The sequence below is a fragment of the Triturus cristatus genome, chromosome 11 (assembly GCF_964204655.1).
Source record: "Triturus cristatus chromosome 11, aTriCri1.1, whole genome shotgun sequence".
NCBI lineage: Eukaryota > Metazoa > Chordata > Amphibia > Caudata > Salamandridae > Triturus > Triturus cristatus.
Genome location: NC_140594.1, coordinates 4679931 through 4701083, shown reverse-complemented (window position 1 = coordinate 4701083; position 21153 = coordinate 4679931). Strand labels below are relative to the sequence as shown.

General features: G+C 50.7%; 1 protein-coding gene across 2 annotated transcripts in view; it reads left to right on the top strand.

Moving 5' to 3' along the window:
* The window catches only part of DHX37 (DEAH-box helicase 37), a 536866-nt gene that overhangs the window by 231859 nt on the left and 283854 nt on the right, over positions 1-21153 (top strand). For both annotated transcript variants that reach the window (XM_085634634.1, XM_085634635.1), the window contains exons 14-15: positions 17437-17578; positions 17780-17856. In XM_085634634.1, coding sequence (XP_085490760.1) covers positions 17437-17578; positions 17780-17856 — 219 coding nt within the window. The remainder of the gene's footprint in view (positions 1-17436; positions 17579-17779; positions 17857-21153) is intronic.

The following is a 21153-nucleotide window of genomic DNA, read 5'->3' as shown; positions in this document are numbered from 1 at the left end:
GCACCTTACTCTCTATTTATGGTAGTGTGGTCGAGCAGTAAGGCAGTATCAGAGGACAGTGCTAAGCATTTGTTCTACACACTCGGTCAGCAAATGATGTCACACACTCGAAGACGAAACTTCGGACCAATTGGTTTTGTATAAAAATATTCTTTTAGTTATTTTATTTCCTAAAACCAAGCAAGCCTGGCACAGGTAAGTGATAAATAATTTGCAGTAAATGTACTTTGAAATGGTTACAGTTTGAATTACTGGTAATGTAATACTGTGAAATGCTGTACATATACTTTGTATCGACTTTGCAATCAAAATTACAGGTAAGTTACTTTTACGTTACTTTTGAGATTACTTTTTCTACTCAGTGTGATATGCCTCGATATCACACTGGGACATTTCCTAGAGGAAAGGTAAGTAAAATCAGTTTTGCACAATTGTTATTTTTCTGGTTTCCATACACATCAACTCCACACTTTGAACACTTTTCAAAGAAAAACAGTCAATTGATTCCTATGGAGAGAAATGAAGTTAACGGTTACCAGGTAAGTAATCAGTCTTGGGAGTTGAGCTTCTGGGGTTAGACTCAGGGTTCCCCCAGGGTCGAGGATGCACTCTCTTTACACCCTCAGCGGCACTAGGGCGGTCGGGTGCAGAGTGCTGAGGCCCAATGTTATCCAATGGGGGCCTCCGGTTGGTGGCTGATGGAGAGCAGGCCACAAGGTTGTGGGATCCAAGCTCCTGGTGTTAGGCTCAGGGCAAATGAGGAATCAAGTCAGCACAAAAGGTGCACCCTCAGCGGCGCTGGGGCGGCCGGGTACAGAGTGCTGTTTTGGCGTTGGGTGCCCTGTTGTTTTCAATGGGGATTTTCGTTTTTGGTTTTTAGCTGTAGACTCGGTCCAGGAAGACTTCCGGGTTGAACAAACTACTGGGCTGGTAAGTTGGAGGGCTCGGGACGTAGGTACACCTCGGGTTCCTTTCTCCAGGGCGGCTTGATGCAGGGGTGTCTTTTGAGGTTGGATTTCACCTTAGCGGCCACTCGCGGTTTTGGGGGTGTCTCCGTGCAGAGGCTGCAGGTGATGTTGAGGAGTCCTGGAGGGGTCAACCCATGGTGGACTCGGACTCTGGAGCGCTGGAGGAACTCGCTGGGACCGGTGGGCCACCTGAACTCGGGCCGTAGGCGACGGGTGCAGTGGTGGTTCCAGGCATCGCGTTTCTTTTTCCTCTGCAGGCTCGGAGTCTTTGTTTGTTGTTTCTTTTAAATAGAACTGCTGTTCACAGGGGATCGGGTCTTTGTTGAAGGCAGTCGGTCCTCCTCAGGGTTCTGGATGACGTGGCCGCAGGACAAGACGATTTTTGGCGCAGGATCTCCAGAAACTGCAGACCGGCCGGTAGGGCTCGGTCCAAGTCAGTTGTTCTCTGCAGTCTCCTCTGCTGGGCGTCTTCTTTTGTCCTTTTTCTTCTTAGGTTGCGGGAATCTGCTTTCTTGGTTCAGGGCTGCCCCCAAATACTGTATTTAGGGGAAGGTTTAGGGGTCTTGAGGTCAGTAGCCATTGGGCTACTGGCCGTAGGGTGACTACACCGTTGGTGTGCACACCCCACGTGGGGGAGTGAGCACAATCCCTAATCCTGATAGGGGAGTGCCTGCCATCTGCAAGATGGCAAGCACTGAAGAGCGGGCTTCACCTCGCTTCCCCCACCTGAGGGGTGGAGTTGGCAAAGGTGGGCACACCTTCTGGGCTGGCTAGTTTTTCCCGCCTGCCCCCCCCCTGAAGAGGAGGGGATACAGGAAGGGGGCCTGCTCCTGCTAGCAGGAGAGGCTGGGGGTCGCATTACAAAGGCTGCCAGGCCTTGGAAGCTCACAAAACACAAGAGGGGGTAGTGGTGGTGTACAGAGTAGCACATCAATCTCAAACAATGTATTATCCGAACTTGTCTGTAACCTAATACCAGTATTGGTGCCACTCGAGGCAACAAAACCGAAAACACCCTCTATCATGGATGTCACCACACCGAAGTGCCAAAGGACTCCCGTGCGAGTCTTAACCAAACAACTGCACCTCGGCACTCTGACATTTTTATGTCACTATTTTGAATAGTGTAAACAGTTTACAATTCATCGACAGTTTGGCTGCTCACAGGTAAACAATCCAACAGATAACTTTTTGCAAAATTCTATTTAATAGCAACTTACAATGATATATTCCAATCATAAAAACTCAATGTAAAAGGTGCAATCCAAAAGCAAAGGCATATATCGTTTTTACAGAGGTATTATTTTCGCTAATTGTCCCACGGTGGTCCTGTTCATGCAGCCTCCCTGTTGTGAATGATGGAAACAGCCTGATGAAAACAGCCAACACATGTTTCGTTACACAAGTAACTTTTTCAAGGCTGTAAATAATGCGGATAGTAATACAGATATTAAGAATACGGAACAATTAAATATATTTGCTATTCCACATACACGATCATCTCTGTATGATTCACCTTTTATAACCATTTAAAAAGTAATTTGTTTCTAATAGAGGTGTATAAAAACAAGTCATGTGAAAAACAGTCGCCACAAAGAGATTATACACTGTCATTTGAAGGAAGGCCCAAAAAAGAAGAAAGAAATCCATACCATCACCAAAATATCTTGTCTTGAAATATAAATGACACCAGAAAGGTGTGAAAAGATAAACCGAGCCATGAGAGCAGAAACTTGCAAAAGATCAATAGAGTGATTCAAAGTAAGATGAGAGAACACTCCAAATTAGTCCCCAAACCACTAGATGTGTGTCATGTAAGGTTATGTTCGAGTCATGTGGGCTGCTGAATTCATATCTGTGCATAGATCGCCGCCTAGTGTTGGGTCCGGATGTTTGCACGTTGTTGTCCTGGAAGAGTCTTCGAAGTATCCTGAGATAGGCGACTCCTCCCCTGGACCACAGTGTGCATGGGCATCCTCTCCATCCTTAGATTGTTTTTTTCCGCAATTGGGTTCGGATGTGCTTATCTTAGCTCAAGTTAGGAAACTTTAGTTCAAGGCCAAAAGGCCTTTAGTTTTCATCGGTACTGTTCCCGCTCGGTGTCGACAGCTTTCTTGCTTAGTTTAGCAAACTTCTTCAAGTTTTTCGGATCCGTTTAATCCGACCATCGAACTTACATCGACGATGGAATCGAGGACCCCATTCAAACGGTGTCCTGTATGCCACGCCAAATATCCACATATCGACGTCCACCCGGTGTGCAACAAATGCCTCTCGCCGGATCACGACGAATCGAAATGTATGGCCTGTGCACGATTCCGATCCAAGAAGACTCTCCGGAATCGACTAGCAGTGAGATTAGAAGCGCAGCAATCGGCACCGGCCCCGGCCAACATCTTCAGCACCGAGGACGAGGATGTCGAAAGCGTGGAAGACATAAACTCCAGCCCCGTTTCCGAACACGATTCCCGATCGGAAGACGCCGATGAAGCGCTTTTTCACAGGGAAGAAGCCGACGAAGAGGTAGGAGACTACGATGAGGCCTTTGGGGCCGAAGAAGATAGCTCTGGTGAAGAGCAGGGCCTACCCGTCGAAACGGAGGCTATCAAAGTGCGTCATTCTACGGCTCCGGTCGAGGGATCGCCTCCGGGCCTTACCCGAGATCAATCCCGCAGTTCTTCGGCCCCGCCTTCAGGCCCGCCCTCGAACATCCAGCAAGAGCCATTATTAACGAAAAAGACTGGTTTCCCTTCATCGAAACCGAAACCAATCGTCGCACCGGTTCCAGAGAAACCGAAAGTGAAACTAGCGGTGGTCGGCTCGAAGCCCTCGAAGTCCTCCACTCCTTCGACGCCAGCACAATCCGTCGGCTCCGAACGCGCTAAAAGGGATTTCAGTGCCGAATTCGCTGCTGCGGACATCGGTACCGACCCGAAAAGGAAGGCCATCGGTACCATAAAAGCGCCTCGGCCCCCGGCACCGAAGCAATCGACCCCGACCACCAAAGTTAAGATGGCGGCTCCATCGGAGTCCACTTCGAAGGCAGCGACACGGGTCAAATCATCGACTCCGTCGACCACTACTACCTCTCCTCGAATCGATGACCCGGTGGTTCCGAAGCAGTCCACGCCTACCTCTACAGAACCACTCGGCACCAAAGAACCTTCGGCGTTCTCGGTGCGACAAGTTGCGGCGTCATTGCAACGCATTAGAGAACGGGCAGCCCTCCAGTCCACGTCGGGCCCGACCCCAAAAAGGCTCCAAAGGCACCTTCGGCACCAACCAACATCACTTTTGGTTTGCCGCCGTCCACGGCGCCGAAGATGTTCGAGATCCGAACACGTGTCTGCCAGACAAGGTCCCCATCTACTGGACACTCTCCTACTGAGCCTTCACCGTCGCAATTCATCGACATCGGCAGACTCCTGCTCCGAAAACGGAAGGTCACGCCAGAGCAGGCCTTGGACTCTTACAAAATCCCTCTGAAGCAGAAACTGCCAGCAGAGTCGGAACCGGTTCTATACGATCGCCTGCATACCTCCTATCCGGATCCCCAGTCCTTTTCTCCGACGCCCTCCGACACGGACGCAATGGAGGATTACATGGGTGATGATACCACCTACCCTAGGGATATAGATCCTGAGGAGCAGCAGGACCCAGATCAAGCTTGGGATGACCCTGCAGACCCCGGTGCCGCAACAGATACCCAGGACACGCACCTTTACGGCGCAAAAATATCTCCCACAGAGGACACTGCTGCCTTCAATGCCCTCATAGAACGTGCTGCAGCAAATCATGGAGTGCAACTCCACTCTGACACAGTTGAGGACAACTTCCTGGTGGACACTTTCGCCTCCTCTGAGAGGACTGTCAAGACTCTGCCCATGTTAAAAGGTGTTCTCAAGCCAGCAAAGGACATTTTCAAGGAAACAACCAGGGCACGGGTGCTCAACCCCAGGATTGAAAAAAAATACAAACCTGCGCCCGTGGACCCTATGTACATTAGAGGTCAGTTACCTCTGGACTCCATGGTAGTTGCTAACGCTCGCAAACGAGCGCACTCGCAAACAACTGGTGATGCTCCTCCCCCAGACAAGGAGTCCAAAGTGCTGGAGACCTCAGGCAAGAGGATTGCAGCTCAAGCAGCAAACATCTGGCGCATTACCAATACACAGGCCCTCCTGGCTCGCTACGATCGTTCCCACTACGACACGCTAGAGTCACTACTCCAGCATCTGCCAGACGAATACAAAGAGGCAGCGGAGCTCCTCATCAGAGAGGGACAACTTCTTACCAACGCATCCATTAAGTGCGCACTAGATGCTGCAGACACAGCTGCGAGGGCGATAAACACCAGCGTCATGTTGCGCCGACACGCTTGGTTAAGAATCTCCGGATTCAAACCTGAGATTCAAAACAACATCCTAAATCAGCCTGTCAACCCCGACTACCTATTCGGCCCAGAAGTTGACACCACCTTAGAAAAGATAAAAAAGGACACTGACACTGCAAAGTCAATGGGGGCTCTGCAAACGCAGACCTTTCGGAGTGGCTCCTTTCGTCGCCCCGGGAATAGAGGAGCAGGCAGAGGACAGGGGTCACAGCAAACCTACAACAAGGGCAACACACAAAGTACCTACGATAAAAACACCCGGGGTGGGTATCGTGGCTCCAGCACAAAGGGCAGAGGACGCGGATACGGCAATACCAGGTCCTCCCCCAAAAACAAACAGTGACGCCCTCTCCCTTCCCCCCGACCACATAACACCTGTCGGGGGAAGGCTACAAAGGTTCCTGTCCACGTGGAACACCATCACCACGGACAGGTGGGTCAAAGATATTATCAAACACGGTTACTGCCTAGAATTAACCTCCACTCCACCCACAATACCGCCAAAACACCGTCCTATGTCCTCAGAGCACTTAGCGCTCTTACAGCAAGAAGTGCTAAGTATGCTGGAAAAAGGCGCAATAGAGGTCGTACCCGTCCACGAGCAAGGCACGGGGATATACTCCCTGTACTTCTTAATACCAAAAAAGGACGGGTCACTCAGACCTATACTAGACCTGAGACCCCTCAACCGCTACATTCTCTCAGAGCATTTCCACATGCTCACCCTACAACAAGTCCTCCCGCTGCTCAAACAGGGAGACTTCCTGGCCACGCTAGATCTCAAAGACGCGTATTTCCACATACCCATTCACCCCTCACACTGAAAATATCTCCGGTTCACTATTCAAGGGCAGCACTACCAATTCAAGGTTCTCCCCTTCGGCGTGACAACAGCACCCAGAGTTTTCACAAAGTGCCTAGCTACTGTGGCTGCACATCTACGGAGGCAACACATTCACGTCTACCCTTACCTGGACGACTGGCTTGTTCAGGCAAAGTCAGCCCAGCAATGTGCCAGCCACATGTCCCACACCATTCACCTTCTTCACAGTCTGGGGTTCTCACTAAATTACCCAAAATCACATCTCCAACCCGCACACGTACAACAGTACCTAGGTGCGACCATAGACACTCTGGCAGCCACAGCTCAGCCAAATTTAGTGAGGATCAACAGCATGCAAATGCTGATTTCCAAGTTCAAACCACAACACTCCCTTCCTGCGCGAGTGTTCATGCAGTTGATAGGCATGATGGCCTCCTGCATCTTCATAGTCCCACACGCGAGACTACATATGCGCCCGCTTCAGGAGTGCTTAGCACGTCAATGGAATCAGGCTTACGGGCAACTAAAAGACCTAGTGTTGGTGAGCGGTCGGGCATACAACTCTCTGCATTGGTGGAACCCACAAAACCTTTGCAAGGGCCGACCGTTCCAAGAGCCTGTTCCACAAATAATACTGACAGCGGACGCGTCTCTCCAGGGATGGGGAGCTCATGTACTCAATTACACAGTGCAGGGACTATGGACAATACAACAAAAGAAGATGCACATCAACCTTCTGGAACTGATGGCAATCTTCCTAGCAATGAAAGCATTCAAAGTACACTTGTGCAACAAAGTCGTGTTGATCCGGACGGACAACATGACCGCCATGTACTACATACAAAAGCAGGGAGGAACACACTCTCCACAGTTGTCTCATCTGGCTCAGAGCATGTGGAAGTGGGCCATTCAGAGGAACATGTTCTTCATGGCGGAACACCTCCCCGGCAAGGACAACCAGATGGCGGATCTGCTCAGCAGACACAGCCACCAGATGCACGAGTGAGAGTTACACCCATCAGTACTCCAACCGTACTTCCAGCAGTGGGGTCATCCAGACATAGACCTATTCGCCACAAGCGAAAACGCAAAATGCCAAAGCTTTGCCGCCAGGTTCCCACATCCGCAGTCGCAGGGCAATGCGATATGGATGAACTGGTCCGGCAGATTTGGGTACGCTTTTCCCCCAGCACCATTGATACCGCTGGTGGCGCGCAAACTCAGACAACACTCACTGACACTCGTCCTGGTTGCTCCAACATGGGCACGCCAACCATGGTACACCACCTTTCTCGAACTTTCCGTGGTGCCGCATCAAAGGCTGCGGATCAAACCCGCGCATTTGACGCAGAACCATGGAGAGATTCAGCACCCAGATCCGCAACAGCTGAACCTGGCAATCTGGCTCCTGAAGTCCTAGAGTTTGGCTACCTGAATCTGCCACCTGACTGTATGGACATCATTAAGGAAGCTAGAAGACCCACTACCAGAGCTTGCTATGCAGCCAAATGGAAAAGGTTCGTAATTTATTGCAATAACTATGACATTAACCCACTAGACGCATCCATCCAAAACATAATTTGTTACCTATTACACCTATACCAATGCAATCTGGCATACACCTCAATAAGTGTCCATTTGACCGCAATATCAGCCTATCTCCAGAACAGGCAGCACCTCTCTTTATTCAGAGTGCCTGCCATCAAAGCATTCTTGGAAGGACTCAAACGAGTAATTCCTCCAAGCCACCCACCAGCTCCAATGTGGAACCTCAACTTGGTCCTCACACGCCTGATGGGTCCACCCTTCGAACCTCTACACTCATGCGAGATTCAATTCCTCACCTGGAAAGTAGCTTTCCTAGTAGCGATCACTTCTTTGAGGAGAGTTAGTGAACTCCAGGCACTAACCATTCAAGAGCCATTCATACAGGTTCACGCAAACAGGGTCGTACTACGTACCAACCCAAAATTCATGCCCAAAGTGATATCGCAGTTCCACATGACTCAAACTATTGAACTGCCTGTTTTCTTTCAAAACCCACAAACTGTCGCAGAAAGAGCACTCCATACACTGGATGTAAAGAGAGCCCTCATGTACTATATAGACAGGACTAAAGTCTTCAGGAAAACAAAACAACTTTTCGTTGCCTTTGCCCCACACCACAAAGGTAACGCCATCTCCAAAGCAGGTATAGCCAGATGGATCGTTAAATGTATTCAAATTTGCTATCAAAAAGCGAAACGCACATTAATGATTCCCCCACGAGCCCACTCAACACGTAAGTTAGGGGCCTCCATGGCTTTCCTGGGAAACATTCCTTTGCATGATATATGTAGAGCAGCCACCTGGTCCACTACACATACATTTACCAAACACTATTGTGTAGATGTGCAATCAAAACAGCAGGCAGCTGTAGGACAGGCTGTTCTCAAAACTCTTTTTCAGACCGCTGCAGCTGGCACTGGTGGCCGCCGCTAATAGAGGGTACTGCTATATATTCTATGCACAGATATGAATTCAGAAGCCCACATGCCTCGAACTGAATATGCTACTTACCAGTATGCATCTGTTCTTGGCATGTAGGGCTGCTGACATTCATATCGCCCTCCCTCCTCCCCGGCGCCTGTAGCAGCTGCAGCTCTCAGAATTACTGTAAGCATGGTCATCACTTTCTGTATCTACTCCATCACTGCCACAATGGCGAAAAACAATCTGAGGATGGAGAGGATGCCCATGCGCACGGTGGTCCAGGGGAGGAGTCACCTATCTCAGGATACTTCGAAGACTCTTCCAGGACAACAACGTGCAAACATCCGGACCCAACACTAGGCGGCGATCTATGCACAGATATGAATGTCAGCAGCCCTACATGCCAAGAACAGATGCATAGTGGTAAGTAGCATATTCATTATTAGCTTAATCGAAAATGACGGACCCTAAAACGAGCAAGTAATAGAAAAAGTGTTAGCATATCCAAATCGTATGAAAAAGGGCATAAGTTGAAACAACACCATGGCCTGAGTTCAGTGAAAATAGGCCCCTTACATCTGTTTTGCATCAGTCACCGGCAATCAAATAGTCAATAGCACTCGTAGAAGATGGAAGTAGTGTATTCTCTGTCACTATCCATGAGAGAGAGAAAATGTAGATAGGGCATAGGTAAAGCATCCTATAGACGTAAAATGTAAAGCACCCAATTGGAGCCAATATATGTAGAGTTGGCACAATATATGCATGCTCTCCATTTACATGCGTGCTCTCTATTTACATGCGTGCTCTCTATTTACATGCGTGCTCTCTATTTACATGCGTCCTCTCTTTATATGTGTGCTCTCTATTTACATGCGTGCTCTCTATTTATATGCGTGCTCTCTATTTACATGTGTGCTCTCTATTTACACGTGTGCTCTCTATTTACACGCGTGCTCTCTATTTACATGTTTGCTCTATTTACATGCATGCTCTCTATTTACATGCGTTCTCTCTATTTACATGCATGCTCTCTATTTACATGCGTGCTCTCTATTTATATGCGGATGGAAGATAAATCAGTTTTCTTCTCAACCTAGGCATAGTGCCATATAAGAGTCAAAATTGCATCGCCTATCGAATTAACCCACTATCCATCTCACACAAGTAATCACATAGGCAACTCACATTGTACGTGTATCCCACTTCGTGTGGATTGGGAGTGGGTTGTGAAATAGAAAGATTCCCGTAAGGCTCCTGAAAAGCAAAAAAAGAGAAAGGTGGAATAGTACAAAATGTCCAATTATATTTAAAAGACCTTTGAAGCTCCCCTGCCACAGATGGCTCAGCCTGGGGGGGGTGTGAAGACCTCAGCCCAGGAAAGGCTTTGTTTCCTGACTCAGGCAGCGAAGGCTCCCACCCTAGGGGCCAGAAACATGTCTCGTGGTGGCAGGCTGGTGTGTACCAGCCAAGGAACCCACCAGAGGCTGGTCGTTTTTCAGGGGGCATTTCTAAGATTCCCTCTGTGTGCATTTTTCATAAAATTTCACACTGGCATCAGTGTGGGTTTAATGTGCTGAGACGTTTTATAACAACTTCCCAGTTTTCAGTGTAGCCATTATGGGGCTGTGGAGTTCGTAATGACAAGCTCCACGCACCATATACTCTTAATGGCAGCACTGCACTTACAATGTCTAAGAATGAACATAGACACTGTAGGGGTACAGGGCTTACGCACCTGTACCCTCACCACTGGTATAGGGCACCCAGCAAGAGGGGTGATAGGTCTATGCCAGGGCAGTGGGTTGTAGGCATGGCACACAGGGATGTGTGCCATGTCGACTCTTCACTTTGTTCTGCACCAAAACACACAGCCTGCAAGGCAGTGTGTTTGTGTTAGGGTACAGGTCCTCTAAGGGTGGCACAATAAGTGCCGCAGCCCTTATAGGTCTTCCATGGTCACAGTGCCCTGGGTACCTGTGGTACCATTTACCAGGGGCTGACCTGTGGCCAGAGATGCCAATTGGGTTTAGGCTTCAATGCAGTGTTAGGGAAAGAACATAGGCCCTGGGTACCTGATTAGCAGGAGCCCAGGGCACACTCAGTCAAAGTACATCAGCAATTCAGCAAAAAGTTGGGGCAACCATGCAGAAAGAGGGCACTTTCTCACAAGGACGTCTGGCCCTGGCTCCATACCAAAGGCCTGGCCTGCGCAGCTGACATTGAACGTGAGGAGGAGACTTGGGTGACACCTAACCACGACGGCACCTCCAGGCGCACTGCATTCGCCCGGACCGAGAACAAGTAGCCATGAAACAGGCGTGAGCAGTGGAGGTAGCCCCGCATCACCACCATGTCAATTCCTTTACTGTCCTGCGGAATAGGCCGACCGAAGACTTTTGTTCTGATGCCAGTGTTTCAAAGTCTTCTTTGGCCTCCAGCACCGGGCCCCCAAGATCTGCTGATGACCTTCTTTGACTTGCCCCCGGAGGGTGTTGCAGCCACTCTCCTTCTTATCCACTCTGTTGACTCTGGAAGGCAATACCTTCCTGTGGTGTCCGAGTGGTCCACACCTGTTCCATCTCACAAGGACCGGGCCATCGGACTTAGAAGTCTCACTCCTATGCCACATCCCACCATTGTTCCCACGACGACTCTTGCTTGTATTTTCTTATTTTTCCTTGGTTATTGTTTTCGCTTTGGGGATTTATGGGCGGACCCTTATGTGAGCTCTGCCCTGGGGAGGAATGATGCCATACTGGCTAGTTAATGTTTACTTTTGTAAGTTTTACTCTGAGGCTGTCACTGCTTGAGGTATTTCCAGATATTCTCCACCATCGTATCTGCATCACGCTAGGAGAGCCTACATGGGTGGGGCACAGCCAGTCTGGGATGCGCATAAGGTTGAGGTTCTTGACCACTGCATGGCGGCCTCCAGGGGCATCTGCCACCGCTTAACTAGGAACTTGTGTCCCTTGAATGAGCTCTCCGCCAGGTCGAAATACAAGTAGCCAACCAGACAGTGTCGCCTACCTGGGTGAGACGGGTCTGCGCCCAGCGGGCTGAGGCGTCATTAAGTCGCCACAGTCACCGCAAAAGGACGCCCTGCAACATGCCCAGAGCGATCACACCAGAAGACTGCTGGCATGGATAGTTTGTGAGGAGCAAAAATGCGCCCCTGTTGTGGCACTTTGGGGGCATGACGGAGAACTTATTACCTCACAGTTGGCCATCAATGCAGCTTTCTGCGACTACTATCACAGACTGTATGCAATACCTGCCCCGTAGTCTCTCGATATCATACCCGTAACTCTAAATCCCTAAGCTCAACTTTATACAGCGGGCTGATCTCGATGAACCCCTGCGGTTAGGTGAGATCCATGCAGCTGTCTCCCAGATTGCCCAGAATAAGACTCCGGGCACTAACAGCATGTCGATAGAGTACTATGCCACCTTCTCCACACAGACTACTCAACATCTATTGACTGTTCAATGAGACCATGGTTTGTCTCAAACTCCCGTATTCGCTTTGAGAGGCCTTGATTGAAGTACTGTCCAAGCGTTGCAGTGATCCACTGTATGTTAGGTCATATCGCCCCCTCGCGCTGCTGAACTTCGATAGCAAGATTTTTGGTAAAGCCTTGACGAACCACTTGCTTCCCTCCATTCACAAGCTTGTGCATGACGACCAGTCCGGTTTTATACCTGGCCGCAGCACGTTTGTCAACATACGACGACGATTACTGCGTCTTACACATAACCCCCTCCCCCAGATGCTTACAATCAAGTGGTTGTATCATTGTATATAGGCAGAGCCTTTAATACACTTTCTTGACCCTCACCGCTATGGGGTTCGGGCCACGGTATCTGAGCTGGATACACATTCTGCACATCCCCAAATGCCAGGGTTAAGATGGGCCAGGTGATATCGGACAGGCTTGATATCCAATGGAGCACCCTCCAAGGTTGCCCGCTGTCCCCCCTCATCTCTGCACTGGGTGTCCCGGAACTGGGGACCCACCAAATTATTTCGCTCTCTGCGTATGACGCCTTGAACAACCTACATGATTTAGAGGCTGACCTCCCCGACCTCATGTGTATGGTGGACTAGTTTGGGGCTGCATCTGGCCTGTGGGTGAATTGGTCAAAATCCTGTTTATTCCCTATGGCCCCGTGACCGACACCTCACAGAGCTGAGACCACGACTATAGGCCTCCTTCAAATACCTGTGGGTGCAGATCTACCACACACAGAAGGACTTCTAGGAGGGTAACCTTGACAGGGTGGTTGGCTCTTTCCGTCGATCCATGTGTTTTGATCGCTTGCTGCCCCTGTCCCGACAAGGTCGGGTGGCCATCTCCAAGATGCTGGTGCTGCTGAGACTGTTGTACCTTTTCGCAGCCCAGCTGATTGTGCTTCTGCGGTGAATAATTCAGATACTTAATGGCCTACTCCTTGAAGTGATATGGAGTGCCGACTTTTTGGCCCTGTCTACGATCCAACATCTGCTTTTGGAGGGTGGCCTCGGGCCCTCAACTTTCAACTGCACTACGCAGCAGCGCACCTGCCTGGCGTTGCACTGATACCTGTTTGGAGTTACCATTTATCTCACTGGTGCTTAATGGCATGGGAATTTATACATGGCTATCTGACCCCTCCATCTACCCTTGACAGGAAACGTCTCCGATGGTGGTGGCCCATACTTGCTAGGGTAGATGTTTGCACCTGAAAGGCCCTTATATCCCGTATTTGCCAGCAATTGCTGTATGGGATCTACCAACACTGCACGGAGCAGTTCAGCAAACTGACAGATATCTCTAGGGGGAAGCGGGCATCGAGCATCTAGGAGACATGTACATGGAGGGCGCAGTGTGTCTTACCAAGACATCATGGACACCTATGGTCCGCCTGCTGGTCAGTTTCTAATCCATTGCACCATTCAGTATATGCTGCGAGCTGCATCGGTGGTGCTGCATGCGCTACTATCCTCCGGAGGTACACGACATGCCATCACCACTCTTTACAAAGCACTACATGTGGCCCCACCGAACCACACAAATGGTGCGCGTGCCCGTTGGGACTCAGTGTTACAGCAGCCCTTGATAGATGGGGCTTGGTCCCGTTTCTGCAGCTGTTTAAGGGGTATAATGTCACCCCAGGCTCAGGTTCACACAGTTTAACTATGTATATCAAGCCACCATAGCCTTCACCGCACCAGGCATAGGTTTTAGATGCTTGCCCCCACCTGTTCCTGATGTGCACAGCAGGAAGCAGAATTTTATCAAATGGTGTGGGACTGCCCAGTGTTGAAACCAACATGGCACTTGGTAACTGCGACGGTGGCGGACCTGGCAACACATTTCCTCGCCCCTGCACCCTCCTCCTGCCTGTTGGGGCTAGGCCCTAGTAGAAAGGGAGACAAGCCCTTGCATAGATAAATTGATCTTGCCTTTGTTTTGTTCAAATGCCAGATGGCCATGACCTTGAAGTGCCCTGTGCCACTGGACCATCAGCGATGGCTCCATGACCGCCTCACGTGGAATCGTGCGGAGGTCCACACCCTTCGGGAGCTTCGAACGCGGAGGATCTCCTGCGCCAGTGGGGAGTGTTGGGAGACTTTTCTCCTTAATGTTGCAGCCAAAAATGATACGCGCCCACCCTGAATCCACAGCTCACCGGGATACGTCTTGTGGAAGACGTGCGGTAGTGCGCAGAACTGACTGCCACCTGATTCACCGCAAGTGGCCTACTTGGTTATGTGGACCTACAACTATTATTTCCCTTCATGAACTGACCGGCGTGCACTGACTTACTGTCCCGTGTGTGCAGCATTCTCCTGCTCCCACTCTAGTTGGACATGGGTTCCTTTACACCCCCCCCCCTTCTTACTCAGAAGACATGCAGACACACGTTGCCGGTGTCTCGCACATGGCGGGCGCCTCCAGGGTGTACCTCTCCATCCCTCTCTAGGGCTTGACTTCTTGCCTCCTCTGTGCAGTCTCACGAGCTTGTTCTCCTTCTTTCCTGTTTCCTTTGTTATATTGCTTTGGGTGAAATGATCGTGTTTATCTTTTTCAATTTGGCAGCGGATGCAAAGATGCTGCTGATGCTATAGCTGGAGATGTATATTTTGCTGCCCCTTAATCTGCATAAAACTTAATAAACACATTCTAAAAAATAAAGAGCCTCCACCACAGAAGCCGAACCTGTGACCAGTCCTGGCACTGCGGCTATCAGCAGGAAGCTTGTCTGCTTGTGCTAGACATTGTCTCAGGAGACCGTTCCGTCCTTGTGATTAGCGTTTCGTAGACGTCTGATGAATTGGTCCATAACAGCCCTAAAATAGATCCTCCGTCCCACCGCCTCCTACGGGGATCAAGGCTTAGTTGCCTGCCCCATCTGTAAAATTGCAGCAGATGTGGGTTGGCAAGTTAGTGAGGTTCGGACCAATCGACGGTCCCTGCACACTTGTAATAGTGTCTGTAGTTGGAAGAAACACTGGGCATATTGTGTGTTGGTGGGTGAAGTGTGTGGTAAACACGTGTGGTGGATGAAGCGGCTCACGTGAGCCCCCGCTCTTTAATGTAAACGCATACAATAATAAAGGTATTTTACCACATCAGAGGATCTGTAGTTGTTCATTAACAGCTTTTCAACAAAGGTGGTTCATGCAAGATCTTTACACCGAAAGGAGGTTAGGCCAATGTTTTCTAAGCAAATCATCTGGATTATTTTGATTGATTACCTCCGCTACGGACAGCTTTGAGATGAGAATTCAACCCCTGGAGAAGATAGTTAGGTTAGCGCACCGTTGCATACTCCACTAGAGACTTGACCTTTACTATACCATTGCGGACTGAAACCTTCCTGTAGAGGTAAGTACTGTCGACATGGGTATTCTGCATACTACGTTGCAAGTGATTTTTGTTTTGTAAATACTTGATCCAAATGTGAACACCAGTGAGAAAAGTGATATTCAAGTATATCTGTAGTACAGTTCTAATTTAAATTCGACTCTACTCTTGATCAGGAAAAAGCTACATAGTACTGAGTGCTCTTGAATTCATAACGATTCATGCTTTAGAGGAGAAAGATACTACCTGTTAAAATAGTTATAAAGCCTGGTGTCTGTTTCAGAATCATGTTTGTTAGATTTACATTTAATCCTACAGAGAGGTTGAAACACATTTTACCAATTTGCAATGGGATGCGTTTATGAACTATCGCATACAAATCATTTCAGAAATTGTGCCCAGGATAAATGTGGTGCTCAGAGCTGTGTTGGGTATGAACCACAGTTTCCCCATCAATGATTCCAGGCCCCCCATTTGATTGGTCGTTTACTGCACAGCGTGTGAATCTGTAATCGATAGCTGGCCGTGTACATCACAGCATGAGAAATTGTAGTTGATAGCTGGCCATGTGCTGCACAGCGTGTGAATCTATAGTCGATAGTTGCCCGTCTGCTGTTCAGCGTGTGAATCTGTAGTCAACAGCTGGCTGTGTACTGCGCAGCTTGTGAATCTGTAGCCGATAGTTGCCCATCTACTGTACAGCGCGTGAATCTGTAGTCGACTGCTGTCCGATAGCTGGCTGTGTACTGCAAAGCGTGTGAATCTGTAGTCGATAGCTGGCTGTGTACTGCACAGCTTGTGAATCTGTAGTCGACAGCTGTCTGATAGCTGGCTGTGTACTGCACAGCGTGTGAATCTGTATTAGATAGCTGGCAGTGTACTGCACAGCGTGTGAATCTGTAGTCGACAGCTGGCTGTGTACTGCACAGCGTGTGAATCTGTAGTCGATAGCTGGCCGTGTACTGCACAGCGTGTAAATCTGTAGTCGATAGTTGCCCATCTACTGTACAGCGTGTGACTCTGTAGTCGACAGCTGGCTGTGTACTGCACAGCTTGTGAATCTGTAGTCGACAGCTGTCTGATAGCTGGCCGTTTTCTGCACAGCGTGTGAATCTGTATTAGATAGCTGGCAGTGTACTGCACAGCGTGTAAATCTGTAGTCGATAGTTGCCCATCTACTGTACAGCTTGTGAATCAGAAGTCGATAGCTGGCTGTGTACTGCACAGCGTGTGAATCTGTAGCTGATAGCTGGCCGTGTACTGCACAGCGTGTGAATCTGTAGCTGATAGCTGGCCATGTACTGCACAGCGTGTGAATCTGTAGTCGATAGCTTTCTGTGTCGGTACCGACATCGCATTCCGGTACCATTCTTTGGAAGTAATGTGGTCCTTGTGGCATGTCCTGGAGTATGGCGTGTCTGTTTGTGGCCAGATCACCGCTAGTGTAGAGTGAACCAGACCCTGAGGGGTGACAACCTGCTGCAGGTGAATTGTTACACTGAGGAAGTCATCAGTCTGGGGTCCAGATTCATGCTGATCAGCACTGGCACTGTGTGATCTGGGATCACTTTGCTGAGTCGGTGACTCAGTGGGCTAATGCATTCACTGCAGAGATGTTTGACCTCATGATCACAGGTTTGAATTCCAGCAAATTGCACATCCTCTCACTCTCCTTGGGTCAATAAAATGAACTCCATGGACTTGGGTAAGAGTAGACATCTGCTGCCCCTCACTTGTGGCAGAGATTCCTCTGGTATGATCCTGCACTTTACTAAGACACCACTTATGTTTGTCTAACTAAACACTTATTACTGGCCTATAGTGGGAATGTTCTTTACTTAGAGTTCTATTAGAAGGGAAGTTAACCAGAACCACAATCCATTGCACGCTGTCTTCAGCCTCTGTTTTGCTGCTTTTGTTTTCCAGGCGATGCCCAAAATTGACTTGAACAATTATTCAACGGCACCTTTGGACGAAGGGGACGAGGACCGAGAAGCCGGCGTTGATGATGATGATCCTTTGGGATCCGATATTGATCTCGATTTGGGAGATTCCGATTCTGAAGAAGGTGGTGTGTTTTTTGCTTTATATGACATGCTATTCAGGCTTAGCTCATCCTGTCCTTTCCATACCTTGCGCCCTTTTCTCAGGGGTTGATGGGAGGAGTAGGTAGCCTGCTCCATGAAGCGTTTCCCAGTGGTTAGTAAATTGCAACGTTTGGCTTTGTTTTTAAACAGTGTTTTATTTCAACTCTTGTTTCCTCTCTTAGGCAGAACGTCTGATTCTTCACTGCCGCTGTATGTCCTCCCTCTCTTCTCATTACTGGCACCAGAAAAGCAAGCCCAGGTAAACACCTCCCTTTGCCTCTTTAGATGTAACCCTGTGTGGATATGTGTGGACTGTCCTTGGGTACGGAGTGGTGGTGTCCTTGGTACTCGGTGGTGTCCTTGGGTGCTGGGTGGTGGTGTCCTTGGTACTCGGTGGTGGTGTCCTTGGGTACTGGGTGGTGGTGTCCTTGGGTACTGGGTGGTGGTGTGCTTGGGTACTGGGTGGTGGTGTCCTTGGGTACTGGGTGGTGGTGTCCTTGGTACTAGGTGGTGGTGTCCTTGGTACTGGGTAGTGGTGTCCTTGGGTACTGGGTGGTGGTGTCCTTGGGTGCTGGGTGGTGGTGTCCTTGGGTACTGGGTGGTGGTGTCCTTGGGTACTAGGTGGTGGTGTCCTTGGTACTGGGTGGTGGTGTCCTTGGTACTCGGTGGTGGTCACTGGGTGGTGGTGTCCTTGGTACTGGGTGGTGGTGTCCTTGGTGGTGGTGTCCTTGGTACTGGGTGGTGGTGTCCTTGGTACTGGGTGGTGGTGTCCTTGGTACTGGGTGGTGGTGTCTTTGGGTACTGGGTGGTGGTGTCCTTGGGTACTGGGTGGTGGTGTCCTTGGGTACTGGGTGGTGGTGGTGTCCTTGGGTACTCGGTGGTGGTGGTGTCCTTGGGTACTCGGTGGTGGTGGTGTCCTTGGGTACTGGGTGGTGGTGTCCTTGGTACTCGGTGGTGGTCACTGGGTGGTGGTGTCCTTGGTACTGGGTGGTGGTGTCTTTGGTACTCGGTGGTGGTGTCTTTGGTACTCGGTGGTGGTGTCCTTGGTACTGGGTGGTGGTGTCCTTGGTACTGGGTGGTGGTGTCCTTGGGTACTGGGTGGTCATGTCCTTGGTACTCGATGGTGGTATCCTTGGTACTGGGTGGTGGTGTCCTTGGTACTGGGTGGTGGCGTCCTTGGTACTGGGTGGTGGTGTCCTTGGTACTGGGTGGTGGTGTCCTTGGTACTCGGTGGTGATGTCCTTGGTACTGGGTGGTGGTGTCCTTGGGTGCTGGGTAGTCGTGTCCTTGGTACTCTGTGGTGGTATCCTTGGTACTCGGTGGTAGTGTCCTTGGTACAGGGTGGTGGTGTCCTTGGGCGCTGGGTGGTGGTGTCCTTGGGCACTGGGTGGTGGTGTCCTTGGGTACTGGGTGGTGGTGTCCTTGGGTACTGGGTGGTGGTGTCCTTGGGTACTGGGTGGTGGTGTCCTTGGGTACTCGGTGGTGGTGTCCTTGGGTACTGTGGTGTGGTGTCCTTGGTACTGTGTGGTGGTGTCCTTGGTACTGTGTGGTGGTGTCCTTGGTACTGTGTGGTGGTGTCCTTGGGTACTGGGTGGTGGTGTCCTTGGTGGTGGTGTCCTTGGTACTGGGTGGTGGTGTCCTTGGTACTCGGTGGTGGTCACTGGGTGGTGGTGTCCTTGGTATTCTGTGGTGGTGTCCTTGGTACTCTGTGGTGGTGTCCTTGGTACTCTGTGGTGGTGTCCTTGGTACTCTGTGGTGGTGTCCTTGGTACTGGGTGGTCGTGTCCTTGGTACTGGGTGGTGGTGTCCTTGGTACTCGGTGGTCGTGTCCTTAGTACTCGGTGGTGGTATTCTTGGGTACTGGGTGGTGGTGTCCTTGGTACTGGGTGGTGGTGTCCTTGGTACTGGGTGGTGGTGTCCTTGGTACTGGGTGGTGGTGTCCTTGGGTACTGGGTGGTGGTGTCCTTGGGTACTAGGTGGTGGTGTCCTTGGTACTGGGTGGTGGTGTCCTTGGTACTCGGTGGTGGTCACTGGGTGGTGGTGTCCTTGGTACTGGGTGGTGGTGTCCTTGGTGGTGGTGTCCTTGGTACTGGGTGGTGGTGTCCTTGGTACTGGGTGGTGGTGTCTTTGGGTACTGGGTGGTGGTGTCCTTGGGTACTGGGTGGTGGTGTCCTTGGGTACTGGGTGGTGGTGGTGTCCTTGGGTACTCGGTGGTGGTGGTGTCCTTGGGTACTCGGTGGTGGTGGTGTCCTTGGGTACTGGGTGGTGGTGTCCTTGGTACTGGGTGGTGGTGTCCTTGGTACTCGGTGGTGGTCACTGGGTGGTGGTGTCCTTGGTACTGGGTGGTGGTGTCTTTGGTACTCGGTGGTGGTGTCTTTGGTACTCGGTGGTGGTGTCCTTGGTACTGGGTGGTGGTGTCCTTGGTACTGGGTGGTGGTGTCCTTGGGTACTGGGTGGTCATGTCCTTGGTACTCGATGGTGGTATCCTTGGTACTGGGTGGTGGTGTCCTTGGTACTGGGTGGTGGCGTCCTTGGTACTGGGTGGTGGTGTCCTTGGTACTGGGTGGTGGTGTCCTTGGTACTCGGTGGTGATGTCCTTGGTACTGGGTGGTGGTGTCCTTGGGTGCTGGGTAGTCGTGTCCTTGGTACTCTGTGGTGGTATCCTTGGTACTCGGTGGTAGTGTCCTTGGTACAGGGTGGTGGTGTCCTTGGGCGCTGGGTGGTGGTGTCCTTGGGCACTGGGTGGTGGTGTCCTTGGGTACTGGGTGGTGGTGTCCTTGGGTACTGGGTGGTGGTGTCCTTGGGTACTGGGTGGTGGTGTCCTTGGGTACTCGGTGGTGGTGTCCTTGGGTACTGTGGTGTGGTGTCCTTGGTACTGTGTGGTGGTGTCCTTGGTACTGTGTGGTGGTGTCCTTGGTACTGTGTGGTGGTGTCCTTGGGTACTGGGTGGTGGTGTCCTTGGTGGTGGTGTCCTTGGTACTGGGTGGTGGTGTCCTTGGTACTCGGTGGTGGTCACTGGGTGGTGGTGTCCTTGGTATTCTGTGGTGGTGTCCTTGGTACTCTGTGGTGGTGTCCTTGGTACTCTGTGGTGGTGTCCTTGGTACTCTGTGGTGGTGTCCTTGGTACTGGGTGGTCGTGTCCTTGGTACTGGGTGGTGGTGTCCTTGGTACTCGGTGGTCGTGTCCTTAGTACTCGGTGGTGGTATTCTTGGGTACTGGGTGGTGGTGTCCTTGGTACTGGGTGGTGGTGTCCTTGGTACTGGGTGGTGGTGTCCTTGGTACTGGGTGGTGGTGTCCTTAGTACTGGGTGGTGGTGTCCTTAGTACTGGGTGGTGGTGTCCTTGGGTACTGGGTGGTGGTGTCCTTGGTACTCGGTGGTGGTGTCCTTGGTACTGGGTGGTGGTGTCCTTGGTACTGGGTGGTGGTGTCCTTGGTACTGGGTGGTGGTGTCCTTGATACTGGGTGGTGGTGTCCTTGGGTACTCGGGGGTGGTGTCCTTGGGTACTCGGGGGTGGTGTCCTTGGGTACTCGGGGGTGGTGTCCTTGGGTACTCGGGGT